This window comes from Oryx dammah, unplaced genomic scaffold (genome assembly GCF_014754425.2).
Source record: "Oryx dammah isolate SB20612 unplaced genomic scaffold, SCBI_Odam_1.1 HiC_scaffold_2, whole genome shotgun sequence".
NCBI lineage: Eukaryota > Metazoa > Chordata > Mammalia > Artiodactyla > Bovidae > Oryx > Oryx dammah.
Window position 1 is genome coordinate 50,659,111 of NW_024070186.1, and position 22,301 is coordinate 50,681,411.

The 22,301-nt window shown below is 39.0% G+C and overlaps 1 protein-coding gene across 2 annotated transcripts in view; it reads left to right on the forward strand.

Moving 5' to 3' along the window:
* PPM1L (protein phosphatase, Mg2+/Mn2+ dependent 1L) overlaps positions 1 to 22,301 on the forward strand; it is a 324,870-nt gene that overhangs the window by 207,297 nt on the left and 95,272 nt on the right. For both annotated transcript variants that reach the window (XM_040247974.1, XM_040247977.1), the window contains exon 2: positions 18,819 to 18,993. In XM_040247974.1, the coding sequence (XP_040103908.1) occupies positions 18,819 to 18,993 (175 nt within the window). The remainder of the gene's footprint in view (positions 1 to 18,818; positions 18,994 to 22,301) is intronic.

Sequence of the window (22,301 nt, forward strand, 5' to 3'; positions counted from 1 at the left end):
CTGCAGGACTGTAAGTTCTAAGACTTTCTGACTTTTTAGGTTGTATGGTCAGGTGGAAAGCATTAGAATACTTAAGAAATCTCTCTGGGATATTAGAATTTTAAATCACTTTGTTGGGTTCACACAGCAAATCGTATGTGCTTATATCTTACAACCAATCAAATTGTCTTGTGATTATCTGTTTAATCATTTCTGTAACTAAGTTGTGAACTCTTTCATGGTAACAACTCTGTACAACTTATTTTCATACACCTGAAACCCAACACATTGTTCAAGACATGAGGGGAAATAATAAATGTAAGTTAAACAATATCAGTTGTATACACACACACACCTGCTAATTTTGCTTTAGTTTGATATGCATCTATATCAGGGTTCAGTAAACTTTTTCTATAAGGAGTCATACAGTAAATATTTTGGGCTTTGTTGCACAAACTCCATCTCAATAGCTCAGTGCTTCCATTGAAGTTCAGAAGCAGCCATAGACTATATGTGAACAATTGAGTGGGACCATGTTGCAATAAAACTTTATTCACAAAATAGGTTTTTTACTGTAGTTTGCGACCCTTGATTTAGACCAAGGCTCATGAACACATTTTATCTCCTGTGCTAACTTTGGTTGATTGGTTGCTGCCTGGAGCACTGTATTGAGATGAATTCTCAGGGTATGTCTGGGCACAGTGGCAAATAGTTCTTTAATTGATTAATATTGTCTCCCATAGGCATTATTTGGATTCTTCCTATATTATATTCCTGTGACCTGTGAAGATGATAGCCTTTATTTCTTTGCTTTGGGTGCTGGGGACTCAGATTTTAATTCACCACTAACAAATCAAAGGAATCTTAAGGCATATATTTTGTGTCTCAACTTTATCCCTGGGCTTCATTTCAACTTTGCTATCTTTTTTTCTTAGTCTCAATTTCCTAAAATTTACCTACATAAAATATTTATGACACTGTAGGCTTTGTTGAAGAGCAAAGGACTGTAGGAAATATGCAGGGGCCCATTTGTAAAACATCTATAAGTATACCTACCTTTCAGGGTTGTTGTGAGAATTAAAGTAATTTATATAAAGGACCAAGCATAGTACCTGGCACACAATAAGTACTCAATAAATGGTAGCTGTTAAATATATGCCTACTAAATAGCTAGCCCAATCCACTTAGAAAGGTGAATTACATTACTCACGATTTTTTCAGCCTCTTCTCCTTGGTAGGTGGAAACACTAAAGATGGGAACACTCTCTCAATTACTCAGATTTTCTCTCTCTGAGTCTCTCTCTGTGGGAAATACTAGGCCACACTATGCATTTGAGTCGGGAACTTTATGCATGGAATAGGATCATGCGTCAACACAGAAGAATAATGAAAGTGGAGTTTGGAATGAAAAGGCCATTTGGCTTCCTTCTTACCCTACTGAGACGTACATTTCTTAAAAGAGAAAAGCTCATTTTAGTTTTATTCTTCTGAATTTGGGGGCAAAAATTTTACAGCTTGGGACAAATAATTCCAATCAAGTTATACTTATCAACTGATGCTATTTTGGCTGACTTTTGCAAGAAATCACTTGTATAGGACACCTAGATATGTTATAACTCTGAATATTTTTGTAAGAAGGTCAAAGTGAAGTGAAGTGAAGTCGCTCAGTCGTGTCCTACTCTTTGCGACCCCATGGACTATATATAGCTCACCAGGCTCCTCCGTCCATGGGATTTTCCAGGCACGAATACTGGAGTGAGGTGCCATTTCCTTCTCCAGGGGATCTTCCTGACCCAGGGATCGAACCCAGGTCTTGTGCATTGCAAGCAGACGCTTTAACCTCTGAACCACCAGGGAAGCCAAAACTTGGTATAAAGGTCAAAACTTGGTGTAAATTCAGTGCTTGAGGGTAACATGGAAGGAGAGCTGAGGGCTCTACCAGTGGCCTGAATTAAAGAGAAGTGACAGTGTGAGGATGAGGTGAGGAAGAGAAAATAAAACCATGCTAGTTGCTCACTAGGCTTCCCTGATGACTCAGAAGGTAAAGACTCTGCCTGCAACATGGGAGACCCTGGTTCGACCCCCAGGTTGGGAAGATCCCCTGGAGAAGGAAAGAGCAACCCACTCCAGTGTTCTTGCCTGGCAAATTCTGTGCACAGAAGAGCCTGGTGGGCTACCGTCAGTGGGTTCACAAAGAGTCGAACATTACTGAGCACACACACAGCAGCACAATATTTCATTGCATATATGTACCACATCTTCTTTATCCATTCCTCTGCTGATGGACGTCTAGGTTGCTTCCATGTCCTGGCTATTGTAAACAATACTGCAATGAACTTTGGTGGGCATGCATCCCTTCAAATTATGTTTTCTCCAGATATACACACAGGAGTGGCATTGCTGGGTCATATGGTAGTTGAATTCTTCTTCTTCTTCTTTTTTTTTTTTTTTTTAAGGAATCCCCATACTGTTCTCCATAGTGGCTAACCAGTTTACATTCCCACCAACAATGTAGGAGGGTTCCCTTTTCTCCACACTGTCTCCAGCATTTGTTGTTTGTAGATTTTTTTGATGATGGTCGTTCCAATCAGTGTGAAGTAATACCTCATTGTAGTTTTGATTTGCGTTTCTCTAATAATTAGTGATGTTTTAACTCAGATTCTTTATAAAAGCCATTTTAATGAAAAGAAATTCAGAAACTAATATCACCCCCACAACAACAGAAAGTTTTTGCTGGCTTTGTTTGGGCAGGTGTAGTGAATGCTGAGCCCTCCCTCATGTTCCCCAACAGACCCAGTGACTGGCTGTCTTAACATCTCAGAGCACACATCCATCTTGAAGGCCTGTGTCCTATAAATTCAACTTTCATTCACCTGTGGCTCTCATTTATCCACATTTTGGCAAATTCCTATCAATAAAATAGACTGTGTGTCCCACCTGTATTGACCTCTTCTTCCTTCCTTCATCCTGTGACCCTCCTTAGCTGGGACCTTCCTCATCATTTCTTAGATCTCCACTAAGTGTCACTCTCTCAGGAAACGTCTTTCCAGGCTGTTTCCATTCTTTTGTTAGATCCTCTCAAAGAACCTTGTTCCTTTCCTTAGAGCACTTCTGCTTCTACACGTAAGTGATTATTTGGTTAATTCTTATCTCTCCACTAGATGATAAGCTTCCTAAGGGCAGAGGCCTGTTGATGTGCACCCACCATTTATTCCTAGCAGCTGGCGCAGTGCCTGGCACACAGTGGACCCTGGTGTAGTCATTGAAAAGTTAAGTTCTACCCCACTACAGCTTGCCTGCCCATCCAGCTGTCATCATGTGGAGCTGAAGCAGGACTTGGGAAAGGGTACATTTTTCTCTCAGCCATTTGCTCATTCAGATTTTAAAATGTCATTTTATATTTACACAAGCAGGTGCATTCACTGCTGAAATTATAGCTTTTCCACGCAATTAGGTATCCCATTTTCCTCTTGCTAAAATAAGAGACCTTTCAAACTCTGTATGCAAAGTTCTGCAACAGTGCTGGAAATGCTGATTTTCTTTCTTTTCTGCCGCATTTTGCTGCTCTTCCCCAGGCTTCTCAGTTCTACTAACCGTCCCCAGCAGAGGTCAGCTCAGTGTTCTGATCATGCCTGGGCTCAGTCAAGAGGAAATCATGGTGTTTTCAAGGTGCTTTGCCACAGGTCATTCTGTGGCCTGTTTCACACAGCTTGCTGAGATCTGCTTGATTGCCCACAAGCTGTTGGAAAAGGGTTCCAGGTGCTGCTGCTTATCAGAAGGACTCAAGGTCACTTAGTTTGCTTTAGGGAGGGCTAGCCTTTCAGAGGCTGAGCAGATTTGCAGTTCGATGGAGGAAAAAGAAAAGCCCGTGGCACTGAGGGTAGACAGGCAGTATGGGAATGTCACTGCACACTGTCAAGGTTATTACAAGAATTAAAAATACTTGCCAAACTGAGTCCAGGGGATGCAGAGGGCTCTTATTGTGGAGAATCTGGTACAACTCTGGATGTTCATCAGAATGTGCTGTCTAAATTTGTGAAAATACATGTGGCTAGGTGTTAAAAACCACAACTCTCAGGGGTAGATGTTGTGGGTTTCACTCCTCAGTAAGCTTGCTGAAATGTAGCACAAGTTTAAAAAACAGATTCTAGGGTGCCTTATGAAATACCTTGACTTACTGAATATGAAGCAGGAGCCATATTATGCATTTTTAAGACACCCCCTTCCCTCTCCCAGGTGCTTCAGAAGCGGTTGGTTGGCGTACCACCCTTGAGAAATACCGATCAAGTCTAACCACATCATTTTGTAGAAAAACTACAGCCCCATACCTAGTGCCCCTCTCATGCATGCATCTAATAAGCCTTCCCTGTGACCTGGTTCATGAACTTCATACTCAGATTCCTAAAATGGGACTCTAGAGTGTCCATGTGTGTGTATGTGTGGGTGTGTGCACATGTTTAGGAAGAGGATCCATGGTGCTCATCAGATTTTCATTTAGGTTCAAAATTATACAAAAATAACAGGAAACAATTTCTTGGTTTGAGATACAACAAGCTTTGGCTCTTCCCAAAGCAGCTGTCCTGTTTCTGTGGAATTAAACAGGATTTGGTACTTAAGAAATATAAAACAGTACAACATTGCTAGCCTATGACAAATGTCAGAGTGATGGAAACACAGGGAACCTGGTCCTTTTTTTTATGTTTGTGGTTATACAGAATTATCAATCATAAGCTTCTAAGGCTAGTTTTAAAGCACCCTTTCCCCATCATTTTCTTCTGGCATCCCTGCACTGGGTTAGATGTTAGGGAAATCTTTGTATGTGAAAGACTTTGGTCCTCCCTGCTAGTTGCTCACAAACTAGTGAGGAGGCAAACAGATAGCTAGATGGAGACACTGTGAAGTGACTGAGAACTGTAGGAGAGGTCTGATGCAGGACAGTGCTATGGCAGCCCTGCTGAGGGAGCAGTGGCTTTTGTTCTAGAAGATACTTGTGCTGTATTAGCAATGCCTCCTATCTGAACAAGAAAATTTTTTAAATAATGTGCTGTAGATGTCACTGAATGCATTCTTTGTTGATCAACATGTGAAATGCAACAAATTTTGTTTTCCTTCTCAGGTTAACCTTAAAATAGTTGGTCTTGCAGGTGGAGCCAGTGATGGTGAAGAGTAAATTAAACCTTCAAACAGTACAGATTTTTGTGTTTCCCTCCTTACATGGTTAAATTTCAGAGTAGACAACATTTGCCTTTCCTGACCTTCACTTGACAATTTTACCTCTTATTTCCAAGAATTTCCCTGGGTGCTTTTCTGCTTTTCATTCTCCTTCATGCCTGTGTGCATGCTGTCATTTCAGTCATGTCTGATTCTTTGCAACCCTGTGGACCGTAGCCCACCAGGCTCCTCTGTCCATGGGATTCTCCAGGCAAGAATACCGGAGTGGCTTGCCATTTCCTTTCCCAGGGATCTTCCCCACCAAGGGATCGAACCCACATCTCTTACGTCTGTCTTCATTGACAGGCAGGTTCTTTACTACTAGCATCACCTGGAAAGCCCTCTCATTCCCCTTCTTGTGTGTAAAAATCTAATCAACGTGTCCACGCTAAGACTGAACATTTCTTACTGTATTCATTTTCTTTAAAATATTTGCCTTTTGGGAAGGAGAAGAACTGATGTAAACCAGAGATTGAAAGTTGTAATGATAGAATTTCAGGGTTCAAAGCCAAAAGAGAACATGATTTGGGGGCAGAGGTCCTTTTTGGGATCCTTAAATCACATTACAGAAGACCAGATTCCTGGACAGAAAGATGGACCCTTATCCAGTCCCCCACTGCACATACAAGGGGCCTAAGTCCCATGGTGCTTTTGAAGACACTTCCCCCAAGCATGTCAGACTGGGAACATCCACTGACTGGCATCAGCCTTCAGCTTCCCTGCTGCTGTGGCCTCACTAGCTCTCTGGAGCTGCTCCCAAAAGAGCCTGATAGGAAGCCATGGGCAGGAGTCAGATGAGTTCCAAGAGGGGTCCTCTGGCCCTGTTGCCAGCCAAGGAGCATTTTGTCTCACTGTGCTTCGGCTGCCTCCCTGAGGCACTGCTGTATTGTCATAGCTGCAGAGTTGTTTTTGATGAATTGTTCATGAGGGTTTTATAATTCATTTGTAACAGTTGGTCCCATTGGCTTCCTGAATCACCAAGGGCATTTTTTGGTTAGCATTATGCATGGAACTTTCTAGAATACACTTGAATAGTGCTCACAGAAGTTAAATTTTCCTCAGGCTTTCTAGCCCCAACATTCTGAAATGAAAGGGAATTTTATCAGTAATTAACCATAATTTTCTTTGAATAGGAAACATTTTCCTGTCTGTAAACATTTTTCTTCTATAGATCTCAAGTATATAGAGTATGAAACAATTTATTATGTCTTTTTATAACTGCTGAAGAGATAGGAACTCACCTATTACACAGACCACTCTGACTGGGTTCTGCTTGTTTTCTTAACAGATTTATTAAAAACAAAAAACAAAAAAAATCTACTGGCTGGCTGTTTTCATGTTGCCATATCTCAGGAGAACTTGAATGTGTGTATGTGCTTTAAGAAAATAAAAAGAAGGAACTAGTATAGTCACGGAACTAGTACAGTATGATCTGTTCCCCTGACTGTCGAATATGTGTGGTAACTGAGATCCAGTTTATTAATCATCGGAGAAGGCAGTGGCACCCCACTCCAGTACTCTTGCCTGGAAAATCCCATGGATGGAGGAGCCTGGTAGGCTGCAGTCCATGGGGTCGCTAAGAGTCGAGCACGACTGAGCGACTTCACCTTCGCTTTTCACTTTAATGCGTTGGAGAAGGAAATGGCAACCCACTCCAGTGTTCTTGCCTGGAGAATCCCAGAGACAGTGGCCCCCTGTCTATGGGGTCTCACAAGAGTTGGACACGACTGAAGTGACTTAGCAGCAGCAGCAGCAGCAGCAGCAGTAGTGGTGAAATAACCTCTACTTTTCTTTAGATTATAAAGAGATATATTTTTAACCCCTTAGAGTGTGAATGTAGATTTGACCAAGATAATAACCTTAGGAATATGGACCACATGGCTAAACAGTATTTGATACCTTATTGTGATTTATATATGTATGTGTATATATATACACACACATACATATATATATATGTATATACATATATATATTTAAAAACATCCTATATAAAAACATCCATCTGTCATCAGGGAAGCAATCCTTTAGGAGATGGAGTTTGCATTATATTTTCACACTGTGGTATGCTTGGCGCTACCACATGACTATGCCTCAGAATACATGAGTCAGATGAATGATAGTTATTTATCAAAGGTTTGTCACTTAAGGAACCCCAGAGGAATTGTCCTGAAAAACATATAACTTAGCTGTCATCATTTTAATATTTAAAATCAATGAAAAATTCAATTTCCATATTAAGTAGGTTAGATTATATGGCTCCATGTTCCTAACATACTAAGTCGCCCTCTGTGGTCGTTTTGCCACCTGACTAACATTTGCAGGTCCACAGCTTTGGTTTTCCAGGACAATTGCAAATCTCCATAACAAGCATAGAGTAACCTTTACATACTTCAGGTTTAAGCCTGAGACTTTTTCCTGATGCTGTGTGTCTAGAAGGAATCAAATTTGCCTCCTTGAGGCATAATTATGAATTCAGAAATGCAAGATGGTCCTGTGAAAGATACTTTTCTTATTTAAATAACCCCTCCAGGTTAGAAGTAGCAAAGACTAAAAATGGCAAGAAATGATGCTCTTGGCAGGTGAGAGACAGGAACAAGTCCCTTGCCTTCTGTCCTCTTCTGGTGGGCAAGGACACTCTCTCTGACGTTGTTTTGAACTGGCTGCAGCCAAAGAGCTGTTGTCAAGAGTTAATGATATGTTCCCCCAAGAAAGATGGATGTCAAGGTGGACCTAAGTAAATTCACCTGTGGTGTGTGCTGGCTGCTGCCAACTCAGCACATGTACGTCATCTCCCTTCAAGGGCAGGGCAACCTTGTCTGCAAATAAAAATATTACTCCCTTCTCTCTCTGTCTTCCTGTGGCATGAATTTTGAAGCATCTCCTTTATCTGCTGAATACATAGCCATTATCCCTGAGTTACTGTTCCTAAAATTTAGCTCTTTTCTACTCAGAATTTATAGAATTGATCCCCCACTTGTGTGTTGATACCTCACTTGTGTGTCATCCTCAGTGTCAAAGCCTTCCTCTCCCCAGAGGGTCAACTGCTTAGATGCGCTCAGAGCCAGAGATAGCACCTTATTGTGTGGGGGATTAGTGTGCACTTTACCCTTAGCATGGGTCCAAGGGTCAGCCCCTTTGCTTTAGTCTCCTTTTGATCCAGTCTTAAAAGCCTGAGTCCATCCATGATTGATACTGTCAGAAACAGTAGCAGGGTGTGTTCCAAGGCAGGCATATAAACTGAAAGGCACCGCCATCAATTATTGGTCCCATTCATTTCAGTGGAGCTTGAGGATGTGTCTCTGCCAAATTACAGTGTGTGTGTGTGTGTGTGTGTACATACATACATTAAATAAAATGAAAGGGGAAGGGTAATTTATAAAATCAGATAATTTGAAAGATAGTAAAATTCCAGAACTTTTTATTTTTATTTTTTTATCTTGGCAAAGCACAGTTGGACCATCCTTGAAGCAAAAGTGGCTATTTCTTCTTAAGATGAGTTTCCAGGTTTTGTAATCTTAGAATCTCATCTGTTGGTTTTTCAAAGTTGCTTAAAATTGGGTCTTTACATCAGGATCCTCATTTACAACACAACTCATTACACACTTAATGATAAAATCCATTCCTTGGCTTTGAAAATGTCTTCTAAGTGAGAATTGAGTTTGAACACTACATTTCCTTTAAATATCATACCTAATTTTTTAAATGTAAAATTGGATTTTGTATATAGGGTCTTAGCTGCTGCTGCTGCTGCTAAGTCGCTTCAGTCGTGTCCGACTCTGTGCGACCCCATAGACAGCAGCCCACCAGGCTCCCCCATCCCTGGGATTCTCCAGACAAGAACACTGGAGTGGGTTGCCATTTCCTTCTCCAATGAATGAAAGTGAAAAGTGAAAGTGAAGTCGCTCAGTCGTGTCTGACTCTTCGAGACCCCATGGACTGCAGCCTACCAGGCTCCTCCGTCCATGGGATTTTCCAGGCAAGAACACTGGGTTGCCATTGCCTTCTCCGATAGGGTCTTAGACTTGGTCATAAAATAGAACATTTGATTTAAAAGAAGGCGGCAAGAAGCTTCCCACATCTATGAAATATGCAATATTAAATAAAAATTGTAAGGCATATTTCCATAGTTACGGACATCAGAGGCCTATTTTTATTTTATATCTATTAAAGTTAAAATGAATAGTAACTTGTTTTTTGCAGATTCCTAGAGAAAACTTGTAAAAGAGATTTGAACACAGTTCTAATTTACTCATGATCTTTCTCTGATGGAGGCTGTATTAGAATTTAATTCAATATCACTTAATATCTTCTCAAAAATAGCTTTTGCCTCTCTGAAACTGGTAACCAAAATCATCAGTCTGATATTTTTCTTTGGAGTTTTCTAAAATAAGTCTAATACTTTTCTTCCTGGAGGTTTTTCTTTTTTAGGGAGTAGTAGATATTCTGTAAAATACAGAGGTGGACTGTTTTCAGGCTTACAGTTAAATGTTCAAAGTAAATTTAATGTTCACTTTACTCTGTTTTCCCATTATGTTCTATAGCATCTCCATCATCTTTAGCTTCCAGTTTTGCAACATTGAGACCATTTTATGGGTTTTTCTTTTCAATGAGTCACCAAGCTTTGCTTCTGTGCTCTCATTCTCTTCTCAAGGGCTTTTGCCTAGCCTGGGGCTGCTTTACCCTGCAAAGAATGGAACCACAATAGGCATTGTCTTCTTTGTAAAATATGATTTTTTTTCTTTTCTGGTTCAAAAGTGTTTGTTGATTCCTGCTCCAGTCCACCACTCACTGAATACCAAGGATAAATTTAACCTCTCTGAGTCTGTTTCCTCATCTATGGGTTTTTATAAGGATGAAATAAGCAAACGTGTGAAGCATTCAGCACAGTGCTTGGCACACAGAAAATAATCATTTTTCTGTTTTTTATTTTAGAAAATTTGGAAAATGAAGAAAACTGCATAGAGAAATATCAACCAAAGTCTTTAGTCTGATATAACTAATGATACATGTTAATATAATTCAGCCATTTCCCCCTCATACGTGTAGTAAGCAAACTGCTTTGTAATCTGTTTTTCATTATGAACATTTTCTCACATTATTAGTAGTTTTTCATAACATGAATTTTAATAATAGCTGCATTGTATTCCATTTCTCAGCTATCCCATAATGTAATCAACCAATTTCTAGACAAACTTTCATTACCTTGAATAATACTTTGATAAACATGTTTGCTACACAACTCTTTATGCTCATCTTTAACTTTTTCTTAAATTCTTGGAAGGACAATTACTAAGTTAAAAGTGTAAACTACTTTAAAGTTTTGGTTCCACTTTTTCATTTGCTTTCCCAAAAAGATTGTCTGATTTATATTCCAATCACAGTGTAGGAGGCCAGTCTTCTTTTACTTCAGGCTTTTTGTCTCCTTGCTTTAATCGTTTTTCTGTTTCAATGCATTCTAAACTCAATTTCAATCACATTCTTCCTCAGACAAGATTTGATAATTTATTCACTCTTTTCGATGTTTCAGCTGTTTCTTCTTACTAACCTCTACAAGTCAAAACTCCCTGGTTTAACAGTGGGTTAAAACTTCTTCACCTGCCAGCTGTCTCATACTCCTAGTTTCATCAACTTCTTTTATTATTTTTCCCCATGAAGTCACATTCACTACATTATAGTTTGTTTTTCTTTTCTCCAACAGAGTTTTTAACCTTGAAACTGATCCTTAAACTGATCCTCCATCAGCATGATTTCCTGATTCTTCTTCTTGTGCCCTCTTTAATTTCTTTCCCTAAAGGCTGCTCAGCACTTACCATAGCTCATATGTTAAACAAATGGTAATTTATCTCAAGATTCACATCTATTTTTGTATTGGTTTTTCTAGTGTTTCTAGAAAACATGTTTTTCTAGAAAACATTTTTCTAGTGTTTCACCTGTGTGTTGTTTACATGTTAAAACTGCAGGTTTGTGGCAGAGGTTTGTTCTCCCAGCAGTGTCAAATCTAATGTGCCTCACTCAGCAGACACTCAGTTAATTAGAATTGGCTGGCTGACAGGTTTTCTTTTTAAGATGAACTGTGAAGCATTTAGCAGCTTTTAAAATACACTAGTTTTTTTTTTTTTTTGTATACTCCTTTCCATCCCCTGCAAAGTGATTTCATAGACATTGATTATTTCTTAAAGAACGTACAACTGTTAGAGTTAGTAGTGTTTTTGCATAATGACCAGTATGAGCATTCTACCTAGTAGGTTTCCAGAATTTAGATCCTTAATTGTTCTGCTTCTTTTATCTTTTTCATTCATTGAGTCTTTTTACAGGGTTTACTCCAGCCTTTTACTGTCTTCCAGAATGAAGTTGGCATGGGTAATAAAAATATATGCAAATTCCGTAAGAAGGGGTTTTAGGCACCTTTTGTGCACGGCCTCAAAACTTTTAGCCCATCTTTTTATTCCAGCATCTTCCCAGTTATAACCGCAAGAACTCGTGAACCTGTATCATCCACTTTCTGCCCTGAGGTTTCTCTGCCACCTCCTGGGGTATGTTTGGGAACCTACTCAGCAGTTCAGATAAGCAAAACCTGAATGTCCAGGCTGCATTAACACCCTGCAAGGCAACCCTTCACTCAGGAACACTATCCGGAGGCACTCTACGTGACTGCTCAGAGAACCCCTAGCAGAATTGAGTTCATTCCCAAATGAAGAAATAAAGGCAAGAATGGAGAAGATCAAACAGCTATGGAGAGGATGTTGTTAAATAGAGCTTCATATGCAGCTTGGTATATGAAGTACATAACTGACCATGTTGGCATGTGGATGATGTTGTGGAGTTAAGTTGTTTACTTCCGAAAATAATGGCTCCAATAATAATTAAAAACTAAGTGTAGTTCCATTTGCCAGTAGAAGACCACACCTTTCTTGAGTTGTGAAAGGAAGTTCTGATTGCAAACAAAGAATGATGAATTGTCTGGAAGGTTTCTCTGAAAGTGATCTCAAAGTCCCTGATTCTTGGATATGGTAAAGGTATTAAGCTTCCGTGGTAGAGAGCACTGAACTTGGTGCTGGGGGAATACAAGGATGTGTAAGATACAGTCTTTACATCAGCCAAACGGGAGCTAAAATACCTGTACCTCTATAAATACTTGAAAGACTATTGGCTGCTATTAGATGGGTTCACTAACAGAATTTATAACATTTGAGCCTGTGTGCTGTGCTTAGTCACTCAGTCGTGTCTGACTCTTTGCAACCCCATGGACTGTAGCCTGTCCATGGGGATTCTCCAGGCAAGAATACTGGAGTGGGTTGCCGTGCCCTCCTTCGTGGGATCTTCCCAACAACCCAGGAGTCAAACCCAGGTCTCCCAAATTGCAGGCAGTTTCTTTACTGTCTGAGCCACCAGGGAAGCCCAAGAATACTGGAGTGGGTAGCCTGTCCCTTCCCCAGGGAAACTTCCCAACCTAGGAATCAAACTGGGGTCTCCTGCGTTACAGGCAGATTCTTTACCAGCTAAGCTACCAGGGAAGCCCATATTCTGCCTACTTTCACTCAAAGTTATTGTGAAGACACAGAATGTTAGCAACCTAAATTGCTGAGAAAAGCATAAAGTACCACACAAATGCAAGACTCAAGATTGTAACAAAGTACTATTTCTGGAATAGTTTATGAGAATATTCAGTTTAGGACTTAAATTTCTAGTAGCACTTACCAGTGATGAAAGAATAGATAAGTAATCCTATTTTTAAATTTTGTTTTTCACTTCACTTTTAGAACTCTGGTGAAAGTTTAAAATTTAAGCTGCTCTTTGTACTATTACTTGTGCAATAATTACAGTCTCAGTTAATATGAACAACTGTTTTTTATTGAGATATAATTGACTTATTAGTTTCATGTGTACAACATAATGATTCAGTATTTATGTATATTGTGAAATGATCACCACAGTAGTGATTAGGGTCTAGTTAATCACACATCATTATGCATATTTTTCTTTTGATGAAAACGTTTAAAATCTGTTTTCTTATCAACTTTCAACAATGCAATACAGCATTATTAACTGTAGTCACCAGGACTTACTTTATAAGTGGAGGTTTGGTATCTTTTGACTACTTTCACCCATTTTGCTCCACCTCTGGCACCCACCAATCTGTTCTCTGTATCTGTGAGTTTGGTTTTGTGTTTTTATTTTTCACACGTGAGATCGTGTGGTATTTTTATGACAGCCAGCCTACTTTTTTAGCATAGGTTTTTGCTAGAATGTAAGGTTTTAACTGACATTTGAGTACACTTAGAGAATCACCTCAGTATAAAGGTGATTTCTTGAAATATCTTGAAAGAAGCTAATATTTTGCTAGAGTTATTTCTTTCTGTTCTTCTTAAAAATCTTTCCCAGTGGAAAGAACTCTCTATAGTAGTCCCTGAGTGTCCACAGAGGATTAGTTCCAGGACCCTCTTAGATACCAAAATCCAAGTCACTCAAGCTGCATATAAAAAGGTGTAGTTTTTACCTATAACTTATGCATGTGTTTTAAATCATCTGTAGATCACTTATAATACCTAATACAATGTAAATGCTCTGTAAATAGTTGTTAGATACTGTGTAAATCCTATGTAAACAGTTCCTGGCATGGCAGATTCAAATTTTGCTTTATGGAATTTTCTGAATTATTTTTTAACTTTTAAAAATTGAAGTATAGTTAACACACAACATTATGTTAGTTTCAGGTGTCCAACATAGTCATTTGGCAATTAAATGTATTACAAAATGATCCCCACAGTAAGTCCAGTAACCATCTGTCACCACACAAAATTATTACAGTGTTATCCACTACAGTCATGCTCTGAGATATTGCAGGTTTGGTTCCAGACCACTGAAATAAAGCTAATATTGCAGTAAAGTGAACCATACAATTTTTTTTTGGTTTCTGAGTGCATATAAAAGTTATTATAGTCTATTAAGTGTACAGTAGCATTATGTCTAAAAAAGTACAATGTACATACCCTTTATTAAAAGGATGTTGTTGTTCAACTGCTCAGTCGTGTCTGACTCTTTGTGACCCCATGGACTGCAGCACCCAGGCTTCCCTGTCCTCCACCATCTCCTGGAGCTTGCTCAAACTCATGTCCATTGAGTGAGTCGGTGATGCTGTCCAACCATCTCTTCTGTCGTCCCCTTCTCCTCCTGCCTTCAGTCTTTCCCAGCATCAGGGTCTTTTCTAATGAGTTGGCTTTTTGCATCAAGTGGCCAAAGTATTGGAGCTTCAGCTTCAGTATCAGTCCTTCAGATGAATATTCAGTATTGATTTTCTTTAGGACCTACTGGTTTGATTTCCCTGTATGTAGTCCAAGGGACTCTCAAGAGTCTTCTCCAACACCACAGTTCAAAAGCATCAATTCTTCGGTGCTCAGCCTTCTTTATGGTCCAACTCTCACATTGATACATGACTACTGGAAAAACTGTAGCTTTGACTAAATGGACCTTTGTTGGCAAAGTAATTTAAAAATACTGTATTGCTAAAAATTGCTGACCACTATCTTACAATGTAGGGCTGCCATAAACCTTCAATTTCTTTTAAAAAAGGCAATAAATGATAGCACAGTAAAACAAGGAATGCCTATATATTCCTTATGCTGTATAGTACATCTCCATGATTTATTTATTTTATAACTTGAAGTTTGCACCTCTTAATCCCCTTTACCTATTTCACCTAACCTCCCACTCTATCTCTTCCACCTCTCTATATCCATGAGTTTGTTTTTCTCTTCTTTGGTTTGTTCATTTGTTTTTTAGATTCCACATGTAAATGAGATCACATAGTATTCGTCTTTCTCTGCCTAATTTATTTCACTTAGCATAATGCCATTTTGCTGCAATTGGCAAAATTTTGTTCTTTTGCACGACTGAGTTATATTCCTTTGCACATATATATCACATCTTCTTTCATCCTTTCTTCTATCAGTGAACTTCTGGTTTACTTCCATATCTTGGCCATGCTTCCCTGGTGGCTCAGATGGTAAAGAATCTGCCTGCAATGCAGATGACCTACCTAGGTTTGATCCCATGGACAGAGGAGCTTGGCAGGCTACAGTGGATGGGGTTGTAAAGAGTCGGACACAGCTGGGTGACTAACACACACACAAATACACAAGATAGGCTGCTGGAATTGTCTCTATGGTTGTGTGGAATTTGTCCGTGATCCAACAGACATTTTTAGGTTGCTTCCATATCTTGGCTATAGTAAATAGTACTACACTGAACATAGGGCTGTTTTTGAGTTAGTGGGTTTTTTCTCCCCTTGGTTAAATCCTCAGAAGTGGAATTTCTAGATTGTTTGGTAGTTTTTTAATAGTATTTTTAAATTAATTTATTGTTTTATCTTTGGCTGCGCTGGGTGTCCATTGTTGTGTACAAGCTTTTCTCTAATTGCAGCAAGACGGGCTGCTTTCTAGTTGTGCACAGGCTTCTCATTGCAGTGGCTCCACTGGTTGTGGAGCATGGACTCTAGACATTCAGGCTTCAGTAGTTGCAGCGCACAGACTTAATTGCCCTGCAGCATGTGGGATCTTCATGGACCAAGGATGGAACCCATGTCCCCTGCATTGCAAGGTGGACTCTTAACCACTGAACCATCAGGAAGCCTAGTGGTTCTATTTTTAATTTTAAAGGACCCTTCATGTTGTTTTCCATAGTGGGTACACCAACTTACACTTCAGCCAGTAGTGCTCAAGGATTCCCTTTTCTCCATATTCTCACCAACAGTTGTTATTTGTTGTCTTTTTGACGACAGCCATTCTGACAGGTGTGAGGTGATAGCTCATTGTGATTTTGATTTGCATTTTCATGAAGATTAGTGACTTTGAGCACCTTTTCATGTGTCTGTTAGCCAGCCATTTGTATGTCTCCTTTGGAGAAATGTCCATTCAGGTTCTCTGCCCATTTTTTAAATGGATTTAAAAAAAATTGAATTGTATGATTTCTTTATATAATTTGGATAATAACCCCTTATCAGATCCACCATTTACAAATATCTTCTCCTGTTCAGTAGGTTGTCTCTTTGTTTTGTTGATGGTTTCCTTTGCTGTGCAAAAGCTTTCTAGTTTGATGTAGTTTTACATTTGTTTATTTGTGCTTTTGTTTCCCTGGTCTGAGGAGACAGAGCCAAAAAAATATCGCTAAGATCAGTGTCAGAGACCATACTGACTGTTTTCTCCTAGGGGTTTTATGGTCTCAGGCCTTAAAGTCTGTAATCCATTTTGAGTTCATTATTGTATATGGTGTAAGACAATGGTCCTTTTGCTGTGGCCGTGCTGGTGCTGGGGCTGGCTGTAAGGCTTGGTTGCCACTGTTGCAAATGTTCTGGTATGACCTCTAGGGTGAGAGCCACTGTGGGGCTATGCCGGTGCCTGCCAAGGGTGCCTAGTTGGGCTGGCAAGTTTGTGGGCCACGTTGGAGGGGCCCTGGTGCTGGCCGAGGGCACTCACCCAGACTGGTGGGGCAGGTTTCTTTCCATATGTTTTCTACCTGCAGCTGATTGAATCCACAGATTTGGAACCTGTAGATATAGAGGGCTGACTGTCCATGAAATAATACTGCTTTAGAAATGAAATGACAAAATTTAACTCCACTTTAGTAAAAAATATTGGCTCTGTTCCAAGACCTACATTTCAATTTTAATTAGAAGAGTATATCAGTGGACACAATGGGAAGAAAATGTGTGGTTTACTTTCAGTAAAACTGAGTACACCAATACTTTTTCAGTGTGCATTATGGAATTATTTCCTGTACCTCATAGATATTTCCAAGGGGAAAAAATCAAAGACACGTGTTACACCGAATAGCAAGGTAGTGTGAATTTTGAAATAGTTATTCTGCAGTGTGTTTCTTCATTTTCCATTGTCAGGAGAAAATTGTTATTAAACTTTAGAATTAAATATGTTATACTAATGTGCTGAGTCCATTTACATTTTATGGAATAATTGTATTTGTTCTGCACTAGCTAGCTGGCTGGCAGAGAAAATGAGTGGTGTTTGGTGATATTTTAAAGTTGTAATTTCATCAGCAACCAACTTAGAGGATCTAAATATAAATCTGGAAATGAAGTGTTGTGTGCTATATTTGGCTGCTCTGAAGACTGAAATAAAGCTTTTCCTACCGCTTCCCAGTGGGTTTTTCCTGAGAGTCAGTTGTTCTTCTGGCAAGTTTTTTTTTTATCCTAAATTGTGCTGGCCTTTAGAAGGAAAACTACAAAAGTTACCCCCAAAAATTATATTTTAAAGGTAATGTTTTTAATTATGGGAATTAAAAAAAAAATGTAAATGTGTCTTCACCTTATTCTGGGCCCATACCCCAGAGGCAATACTGTTTAACAATTTCTGTTATTTTAGTTTTCTAGTAATTGTGAATATAATTGTAAATTATATATATATATATATGCCTTCATTTATTTTATCAACTTTAGACCCTCTACGTATGATGTAGGACTGCACTGTAAGAAGATGCCAAAACTCTTGGCATTCTCAAGAGATGTGTTTTAAGAATTTAAGGACTCAGTTCTTCTGAGTCATACATGCTGCTCTATTACTTAATTTCTCCCTTGAAGTTCTACTTAACTTTAACTGTGATTCTCAGCTGGAAGGGAGAAAAGTGTGCTATGGCCTCAGTCCAGCAGAAGAATGTATCAGAATCTTTGGGAAGGTCTTTTTCAGATGTCTTCCTTCCTACCTTTTAAGGGAAGCTCACTTACTTGGTTGAAAGTCATTGTGTGCAATTTTGGGTGTCACTAGTTGAGAGTTTTTTATGCAGATAGTCCAGAAGCAGGAAAAAAATTTCAGAATAATATATATATATTATTTATATATAATAGAAAATATATTTTATATATAAAGGCCAAGATATTTTAGTGGTAAATAGTTCTTTGTTCAGACGGAGGCATCATTGTTTTAGATCTCTTCATTTTCTGTTTATCCTATTATTCCATTATTAACCCTAGCAGAGGGCTTTCCTTTTTATTTGCTTTACAAGAGTTCCTGCCTAAGCATTAATGAGCAGAGAACAAGAAAGCAAAGCAGAGATGTGGATGCCACAGCATGGTAGGGCTTCCTGCTCAGATGAAGTACTAGCTTCTGAATTCTAGACAAGGGTGAGTCAGATTATCTCCAGTAGAATTACTATCACTGGGCCTTCCAGGTTCAGTGGAATAGTTGAAACTCTGAGGTCTCACTCCTTAAATGCAAGTCCGCATCTTTTATACCTTTAAACCTGACGGAAAACTCTTAAAAGTCTGTGATTTTGTGTATTTGGCACCTTAACTTGGTACTGCTGCTGCTAAGTCACTTCAGTCGTGTCCGACTCTGTGCGACCCCATAGACGGCAGCCCACCAGGCTCCGCCGTCCCTGGGATTCTCCAGGCAAGAACACTGGAGTGGGTTGCCATTTCCTTCTCCAGTGCGTGAAAGTGAAGTCACTCAGTCGTGTCCGACAGTGGAGTCTTAAAATGACAACAGCAGTGACAAGGACGCGTTAGTGTAAAGAGCTGGTTCCACAGTACTCTTGAGTTCTCACTACAGCACCTAAGGGGAAGTGAAAAACCTAAGATGAGAAATACTAATGGGGCTCTCTATTTGTTTTATCTGCAGACAGCAGCTGAATATGTAAAATCTCGACTCCCAGAGGCCCTTAAGCAGCATCTTCAAGACTACGAGAAAGACAAAGAAAATAGTGTATTGTCTTACCAGACCATCCTTGAACAGCAGATTCTATCAATTGACCGAGAAATGCTAGAAAAATTGACTGTATCCTATGATGAAGCAGGTATGTTTGTCTTTAATACATACACACACACACATGCATGCACACATACAATGTTTTCTTCCTAAAGAAATTTTTTTTTAGATTTTGGTTACATTTAGGTCCTTTTCTTTGATAGAAGAAGGATAGACTGGACTCATAGTTATATAACATGGATTGGCAGTAAGTTTCATTTCTGAAGTTTTAGTATCAAAGACTTTAGTCAAGAGATTTCTAAAAATGGCTCTGAAATATCAAATCCCGTTAAAATTTTTTGCTCTTTTTTAGGTGGAATTTTTCTGGCCTTTTATCAGCAATGTGCTTCTACTGATTTGATCTTTTAAAGTGTCACTTCAATTTTAGATGTGAGCTGAAAACTTTTACATCCAATAATCCAAGTACTTTAGTTGCTTCAAGTATTATTTTTTAATTTCAGAAATTTTCTTTTCTGAAGAGGTATCATTTTTTCCCCTGAAGTTTCAAGTTGAACTTGACTTTTTTTTCCTTTAGCTCCTCAGATGAATCCTATCCCCTAACACCACACTGGACACTTTCGTTTACTGCCTTCTGTAAATTCATATTATCCAAAAGAGCTGTTTAATGAAGGAACTTACTAGTGAAGGCCTGGATTGACCTCCCTTGTGGATACCATTCTATCTATTACGTGGTCTGTCAGCTAAAACCTAATTGTAATGAAACCAGTGCCATATTACTTGGAATTACTAAAATCTTTAATAAAACTAAACTTACTCAGGAGAAATATCTTGATTAAAATGATCATACCACCTCTGTATCCCACCCTCCCACAAAATGGATTAAGAAGTATGGGAAAATAGGTCTCTAATGGTCAAACACTGCTGCTGCTGCTAAGTCACTTCAGTCGTGTCCGACTCTGTGCGACCCCATAGATGGCCGCCCACCAGGCTCCCCGGTCCCTGGGATTCTCCAGGCAAGAACACTGGAGTGGGTTGCCATTTCCTTCTCCAATGCATGAAGGTGAAAAGTGAAAGTGAAGTCGCTCAGTCGTGTCCGACTCCTAGCGACCCCATGGACTGCAGCCTACCAGGCTTCTCCATCCATGGGATTTTCCAGGCAAGAGTACTGGAGTGGGGTGCCATTGCCTTCTCTGGTCAAACACTAGTAGTATTAATGCCCTTTTTAATACCAGCATCTTCTGTTTTTATTTCTACAAAGGAATTGTTATTATCATCTTACTTTCTTTCACATGATCTAAACAGTGTCAGTGCTGACATTCTTAACATTTGATTTCAAGCTTAAATAGCAAACAGAAGAGCAAACCTTAAAAAAAATTTTTCTGCACATGCCTAACCACCGATACACCTTTTGTGGTGATTAAGCTGTCCACATTTTCATTCACACTTCTAACCTGTTTATATTCACAGGGTAGATCCACACATCTAGGCTTGCCCAGGACATCACTACTCTCTCTATGATTCTTCTTTGCTTTATTGATTGTGTGAAAGACACGGTGACTTTCTTCTGCCTGTTGGGCTTTGAGTTATTTAGCCTCTGTATTTGTCTTGTTTTTAATGTTCTTCTCTTTGGAATGGTCAGTCATCTCCTCTCTCACCCTATTGGAGTAACATAAGGCTATGTAACCAGCCCTGTAAGAATAATTTTTAAAGTTTCAAGATTCTCAGCGATTATAGAACTCAAATAGTCCATCTGCTTCCTGTCCCTGTAACCATTTTTTAAATTTTATTTGCAGTATAGATGGTTTAAATATTGTATTAATTTCTGCTGTACAGCAAAGTGATTGTGTTATATGTGTATATATATATATTCTTTTTCATATTCATTTCCATTATGGTTTATCACAGGAAATTGATTATAGTACCCTGTGCTACATAGTAGGACCTGTTTATCTATCTCTATATATACTAGTTTGCATCAACTATTTCCAAACTCTCAGTTCATTCAACCCCTTCTCCCTCCCCCTTGGCAAGCACAAGTCTGTTCTCCAAGTCTGTGAGTCTGTTTCTGTTTCATAAATAGGTTCATTTGTGTCATATTTTAGATTCCACATATATGTGATATCGTATGCTATTTGTCTTTTTCTGACTTACTTCATTTAGTATGATAATCTCTAGGTCCATTAATGTTGCTAAAATGGCACTGTTTTGTTTTTTTAAGGCTGAGTAACATTCCATTGTGTGTGTGTGTGTGTGTGTATGTGTGTATGTATACCACATCTTTATCCATTCATCTGACAGTGGACATTTAGGTTGTTTCCATGTCTTGGCCATTGTAAATGGTGTTGCTATGAATATTGAGCTGCATATGTATTTTCAAGTTATAGTTTTGTTTGGGTAGGTATATGCCCAGGAGTGGGATTGCTGGATCATATGGCATCTCCGTTCTTTTTTTTTTCTTTTTGACAAACCTCCACACTTTTCCACAGTGGCTGTGCCAATTTACATTCCCAACAACAGTATAAAAGGATTCCCTTTTTGCCACATCCTCTCCAGCCTTAGCATCTTTTCAACTGTCTATTGACTATCTTTATGTCTTCTTTGGAGAAATGTCTGTTTAGGTCTTCTGCTCAGTTTTCAATTAAGTTGCTTAGGTTTTTTTGTTATTGAATTATGTGAACGGTTTATCTATTTTAGAAATTAAGCCCTTACTGGTCACATCATTTGCAAATATTTTCTCCCAGTCCATAGGTTGTCTTTTTGTTTTGTTTATAGTTTCCTTTACTGTGCAAAAGTTTATAAGCTTGATTAGGTTCCATTTGTTTAGTTTTGCTTTTATTTCTATTGCCTTGGAGCACTGGCCTAAGAAAACATTGGTACAATTTATGTCAGAGAATGTTTTGCCTGTGTTCTCCTCAAAGAGTTTTATGCTGTCAGGTCTTATATTTCATTAAGCCATTTAAAATTTATTTTTGTGTATGGTGAAAGGATGTGTTCTAACCTCATTGCATTGATTTACATGTGACTGTCCCGCCCTCCCAACACCACTTGAAGAGACTGTCCTTTCTGCATTGTATATTCCTGCCTCATTTGTCAAAGATTAATTGTCCCTAAGTGTGTGGGTTGATATTTGGGCTTTTTCTTCTGTTACATTGATCCATATGTCTGTTTTGGTGCCAGTATCACGCAGTTTTGATTACTGTAGCTTTGTAGTATTGTCTGAAGTCTGGGAGCGTTATGCCTCCTGCTTCCCCCACCCCGACCCAACCCTTAAAGATTGCTTTGGTGATTCTGGGTCTTATGCTTCCATATAAATTTTAGGATTGCCCATTACCATTCTATAATGAGAAAACTGAGACTTGTCTAAAGTAACACAGTAAGTTATAGAGCTGGAATTCC